General features: G+C 33.9%; 1 protein-coding gene across 1 annotated transcript; it reads right to left on the reverse strand.

The window, feature by feature from the left end:
* Positions 1-262: 262 nt before the first annotated feature.
* On the reverse strand, positions 263-4,793 carry LOC120164163 (probable transcription factor KAN2). Its single transcript, XM_039173917.1, has 6 exons — positions 3,849-4,793; positions 3,614-3,690; positions 2,532-2,577; positions 2,284-2,449; positions 935-992; positions 263-637 (listed from the first exon to the last, which is right to left on the reverse strand). Exons 1-6 carry the CDS (start codon positions 4,480-4,482, stop codon positions 557-559), a joined length of 1,062 nt encoding a protein of 353 aa, XP_039029848.1. The 5' UTR covers positions 4,483-4,793; the 3' UTR covers positions 263-556.
* Positions 4,794-6,272: the final 1,479 nt, after the last annotated feature.

A 6,272-nucleotide genomic window follows, 5' to 3' on the forward strand; every position in this document is an offset into this window, starting at 1 on the left:
ATTTTACATTGAAACCCTTTTCAGTGCTTTTTATTCCTTTGTTCACAAAGTGTAAAAGCATATAAAAATGATTAAAAAAAGAAAGAATAAGAGAGACCATAGAGTCGGCCTTTGGGGGAAAAAAGCTAAAAATTATAAGAGAAATGTAAAGTGCTCCATTACAATTATCAAGGATCACTTCAAATATAGTTCATACTTTTATGATCGTTAAGGGCTCCTTCTCTCTTTTTTCTCTATCATTTTTCTTTCTTTTTCTTCTCTCTCTCTCTCTGTCACTAAGTGCAAAACATACAAAATCAATTAGATTTCATATTTACGTAGGAATATAATATATTGATTTGGATCTCTCACGGCTGGTTTGATAGGAAGGACGTGGTGCTTTTTCTTCTCACCTTTTCTTGCTCTCTGTCTTTCTTGTCTTCTCTCTTTTTCTTCTCTCAAGGGTACCTGATTCTCTTCACCAGATCCTCCCTCCCTTCTCTTTTCTCAGTCCGAGATATATAATCATCATTTCAAATTCAGCACTACAAACCTTAAGATATAAAAATATATTATATCAATTTGGCACCCCCAATGTGAACTCCAAATTAAGCTTCTTGGGGCATGTCCCTGATGAGCTTACATCTGATATACCCTTCTGCACCCAAAACAACAACATTTGTAACCCTGTTACATCTCCATTCCCAAGGCTATAACTTAGAGTTATATTTTTTTTATTAGTTTGGGGTGATTATAAGATAGTACATATTCAAGTGACTCTGAACCATTTGACAATGAACACTCAAACACGCTTACAGACATCATGCTTGAACCCTGTACCTCTAGGAATAACAATCATCCCTTACCCGCTGAGCTCACTTGGTTCGTGATAATTTAGAGTTATATGATCATTGTGAAGGTTATTTTGGGAAATACAAGAGTAGAAAATTAGAACCTGGAGAGAAGGTAAGTTCCGTGGAGAATCCTTGGGTTTGCCATGCAGCCAAGCTTCCCTGTTAGAAACCAACAGAAAGAGAGAATATTTGCTATGAGTGGAAGCCATGCATGCATGCAGAATAAAAAGCAAACTGAGAAAAGAAATTTATCTTTTACTGTCTCGTTCGTGGTTGTTGCTCTCACACACACACTTTACATTTTATGCTGATTGAAAATAAAGTGAAACCCATGTGATTTCCCATTACCCATAAACAACAGACCACAAACAAGGTTCAAAGGCATAGCTTTAATACCAATATTCAATAAATATTTCCACTAATTGGGCCACCACACATTGTAGCTTTGAGACTAAGTTTTCCATTTGTAGGACCCAAACCTAGCCCACAAAATCATAAGGAAAGAGATATCTCCATTTTTTAGGTGGATTTGTCATTTCGGAATTTGGATTCTCTCCAGTCTTGGAATATGATAAGGTGATCACTGCCTTTATTTAATTTACTTCCCTTTTTAACACACACTCACTCACTATCATCTCACTTTGTGCGTTAGAATAGTATTAAATTACTATCACAACGCAAGTAACAATTGTATCATAATAGATTTTAAGATTATCGTGATATCATAATCGTAATTTAATAATATAATAAATTTAAGAAATAAGCTTCGTTATAACATCTGTAATACTTATAATCAAAACATAATAATCGTATCAGTAATTTAGTACTATGTGCGTGTGAGATTCTTAATAACTAGTAATATTATAATTGTTTTGGCATTTGTGTGTAAACAACTAAGTATTTGCATGTGATAGTGGAAAGAAAGAAAGCCTAGATAAAGCTAAAACTATACAAGAGAGAGACAGAAAGAAATGGGATCTTTTAGTTCCAATTCTATTGCAAACATTCTTATATATATATATATATATATATATATATATATATGAAAGAGGCAAACTGTTGTCAGTTCCAGTCAAACATACTTTGTGATATTTTTCGAAAAAGTTTCAAGCAAACAAAAAAATGCTTATATCACTCGTTTAACTCTTTTAAAAATCTTGTTTTGGAGTATATAACTACATGCATTTTCTTGAAATGCATATGTATATGCAGATGATAAATCAAAACAAAACTAAGGGTTCCCACTATTTTATGTTTCTGCGGTGGTTGTGACATCGATCCCAGTGTATCATTTCATTGTCACTATTATTTTCTTTTTTCTGAAAAAGATTCAGAGCAACCAATGAGTATATGGGAAGGAAAGAAATGAAACAGAAAGGACAGGCGCACACTGATTGGTTAACCAAACTAGTATTACTAATAGTAGTATTGTAGTACGCAGCAGACTAACCTTGAAGAATTACTCCACAGTCCATGGTACTCCTGGTTGTCTTGTTGAGCACTTGATGATGACGATCTTCCCTGACGAACTGATGATATCTCTGATCTTCTAGGGTCAAACATCATATCTTCAGAAGTATCCCCAGATGATCCATTTTCAAATGCATCCAATTGCCCTGCTTAATCAAACCCAAATTTCAACACCATATTCATATATATATTTCAACATGAATGATGAAGAATTATTGGTATACTAACCTGATGATGCAGCTGCTCTGTCAGTGGTCTTCACAGTTCGATACATCTGCAGGCAAATTAAGAGGGGGAAAAAATGAAGAAAGAAAGAAAGCATTAGGGTAGGATTATGAGTAAGGTAAATAAACTTTAATTACCTTCATCTTTAGCCGTTTGAGTAGCTAAAAAGATGGACAAATAAAGTAAAAACCAGAAAGTAGACTTAATAGTAAACTTTTTTGTGTATCACAGACATTAGGCAGTGTGGAAGAGTGCATGCAAACTAAGCAAGTGCGAACTGTAAAAAGAAAGAAAGGGAAACGAATATGTAGCCGAGCATAGAAATTTTTTATCTTTGTATATAAAAATGTGTGCATTTGTAAAATGAGAAACAGTAGAAACATAACTCTTAGTTTAACCATGGTTAAGGAAGGGAGGTTAAAAGAAACCTATCTGAAGAAGATATCATTGAGAAATGATAGTGTCTTTGTACTTTTATCTCTCTCTCTCTCTCTCTCTTCCTCTATATCTCTCTCACTTGTGAGAGAAAATACTTTTTTATGAACAAAACAAAATAATGAATTTAAGTGAGAAACTTGTCTCGGCTTAGCTATTGACTCGGTTTTTGAATACCTTGGGTTTTGTTTCTCTTTTTTATTTTTATTTTGAAGAAGATAATAATTTACTACTACTGCTGCTGCTGTTCTCTCTCTCTAATTGAATTCTTTTCGTTTACAAGGGATGGTTCATTCTTCCAAGCAAAAAGCTGTTTATTAGCTTGCAGAATCATCAGATCTAGTAGAAAAAGAAGTGCTGAGGATTTGGGAGACCCTCTGCAAGGAAACATTGGAATTTGTAATCTATATTATTAACATCTTCCGGTAATGCTGACTGTTTAAAATTGCAAACTCAGCTTACTTCCACCATTAACGCTGTACATCAAGCTATCACTATTCATCAGCTTCAGGAAGTAAGCTCAGGAGAAGAAGACCAAAGTTGCAGATAAATTCAACTGCATCCTTCAAGATTTGTATTTATGTTTCCTTTCATTTTAACGAAAACCCTTGAAGGTAGAAAGGGTAGAAAATAGAAATCTATTATTTTACCTGAAGATGGGATTTAACATGTGCTAAGGTAAGATCTTTGACATCCATTAGCTCAAGAACTGATTTGGGAGTAGCTCCTAAAATCGTCACAACAAGAAAAAATAAATATTATATAAGAGAGGAAATATACATAATAGCATCTTTTTTTTCTGTTCCCTGTTCCTAGAGATGCTTGAAATCAAAACAAAGGAAAGGTGAAAGAAGGGGAAAAAGGAGTGAATAGTAGAGACCATACTTTCATGACCACCCAATAGCTCAACAGCATGAACGAAGCGAGCGTGGAGTGTAGTAGTCCATCTCATCCTTGGAGCTCTCATGCTTCGTTTAGCTGGAAACCTCGACATGAATCTTGATCTCATCAATCCTTGAGACTGAAAGGGGTTGAAGCTGGTGTTACTAATTTTGTTAGTAACCAAATAAGGAGAGGAAACTAAAGATGAATCCAAGGGCTGTTGAGGAAACGGGAAAGGAGGAGGATGAGTAGGAGGGTTTTGGTAGACGGGAATTCCCCTTATGGGTCTCAAGAACCCAAACTCTTGTCCTAGCCCTTGTTGTTGATGTTGCTGATGTTGATACAGTACCGGATGTTGCAGTTGGCTGTGATGGTGAGGGAATTGGTTCTGGTGATAAGACTGGAAAAGATTACCATTGCAATTGGTGGTGCCGCTCCCGTTTTGGAGAAGGTGATGAAACTGGTTGGGGTTGGTCTCTGAAACCCTTGGATTGGAGAAAGAGAGCTCAAAGCAGTTATCGGGTTTCGCCATTGAAGACATGGAAGAGTTCCTCGAGTCGAGAGCTCTCGATGTGGGTTTGCTGTTCGGTGGACTGATTTGCAAGGATAAATCTGGTTGTGCAGGGAACAGCTCCATCTTTCTGGCCCCTCCCCCTTTCTTGCTGCTGTTGTATTCTTAATTCTTGAGATACAAACAATAAGCAAATATGATATCAACCAAAGTATTAGGTTAGGTCTCTAATATAAATATACAAAGGAGGAGAAGGAGACGAGGAAGAAGTGATGATCCAAGCAGCCAAAAGGTTTCAAACTAAGCTTATCTTCCGATGGAGCTGATCAGTAGTTGCAGAGATTGAAGATTGAAAAAGAGAAGAATATGTGAGAAAATGACACTTGAGAGAGAGGAAGATGAAGAAGAAGAGGAGCAGTGTAATGTAAGTAGAGCGTTCTTTTCTTTTGGGGGGGGGGGGGGTTGGGGGTATAGCATAGGGTACTACCCTTCTTCCTCTCCTCTCCTAGGCCGTGAGAAAAGGAAGATAAAAAAAACAACATTAAAAAACTTACATATAAGTTAAATTAAGGGACTTTTGATTCCTTTTATATTAACTCTCCCTTTCTCTTTTCTTTCTTTTCTATCTTTCCCTCCTTTTCTTTTAGAGGATAAAAAGAAGATTTTTTATATACTAATAATAATACTTTACTTTAACGTGTGCATTTGTCCCTCAACAACTCATGCTTACCTTTATATGACACCCATGCGCTCTTCTTTCTAACTCATCTTCTCCTTCATTATTCCCTAAATTCCAAAACTAAAATATTGTTTTATCAACCAAAAAATGTATAATTAAATCCCATCAAATTTAATATATCACGCAAAATTCAAATTTCATAAAAATACTTTGGAAAAGTTATATTTGGATTTATACAATGTTAATACTCCATAATCATAGACGAATATAAGATTTTATGTTAAAAGAGCGAACTTCTAAAATTTTAAGGAAAGACAAAATTATAAAATTTTAAGATACAAAAATAAATTATCAACAAAAATACAAAAATATCTAAAATATAAGATAATTTAAAAATTTAGGAGGAAAAAACTACCATAACTGCCTCCCTCCATCACAGACGGAACCATATCATAGGTGGAGGGGCAATGGTCCTCCAAACTTTCATGATATAATTACCTTTTAAGTCATTGGTAGTTTTGACACCGTCACAATTAAGCCTTTGCTCCTTCCAAAATATTTTGGTATAATTATTTTTAGGACACTGTTCGTTTTCAAATTAATGAAATTAAACCATAACTCCATATTTGTACGGTTTAATTATTTTTTAAGACATTTGGATTTTAAAGTTAATGAAATTAAACCCTTAATCTGTTATTTTATGGTTTAATTACTTTTTAGACCTTATTTATTTTAAAGTTAAACAACTTACCTTCTCATAATTCAATCCTGATTACGTCCTTTACCTCGGTCGATCCATGTATATGACGTTATTTAAAACTTTTAATATATAAAAAATATCAATGATATACATTAATAATTTATGAAATATAAATTCAAAAATTATCAAGTAAATCCGAAATTATCACTAATACAATAATAGAATGTGTTTTTAAACACGTGCTTGTGATATATTATTTATAATTTATGAGAATATATACAATTATCTATAATTTTACTCATTAAAAAAATAATGCATAAACTGAAATATATAAATAAAAAATCGTAATAGTAATAAATGATATAATTAATATAAATAAATACTCGACATTTTTTGGATTCAGACACGGGTCTCGAATTGAAATGGTGTATGGTGTATGGTGAGTGAGTAATTAATATATACCTTTGATTCCAACCACTCATTTAGGCATAATGAAGCCACTAATTCCCACACTTTTTTTTTTACTTTCGGTACGTA

This window comes from Hibiscus syriacus, unplaced genomic scaffold (genome assembly GCF_006381635.1).
Source record: "Hibiscus syriacus cultivar Baekdansim isolate YM2019G1 unplaced genomic scaffold, ASM638163v2 tig00111506_pilon, whole genome shotgun sequence".
Taxonomy (NCBI): domain Eukaryota; kingdom Viridiplantae; phylum Streptophyta; class Magnoliopsida; order Malvales; family Malvaceae; genus Hibiscus; species Hibiscus syriacus.

Bases quoted from the DNA above. Each gene is read 5' to 3' on its own strand.
- LOC120164163 (XM_039173917.1), bottom strand. From the start codon at position 4,482: ATGGAGCTGTTCCCTGCACAACCAGATTTATCCTTGCAAATCAGTCCA. The intron at 2,578-3,613 runs GTAAAATAATAG...ATTTGCCTGCAG, and splicing joins ATGTTAAATCCCATCTTCAG to ATGTATCGAACTGTGAAGAC. The intron at 993-2,283 runs GTTAGTCTGCTG...GGTTTCTAACAG, and splicing joins CTGTGGAGTAATTCTTCAAG to GGAAGCTTGGCTGCATGGCA.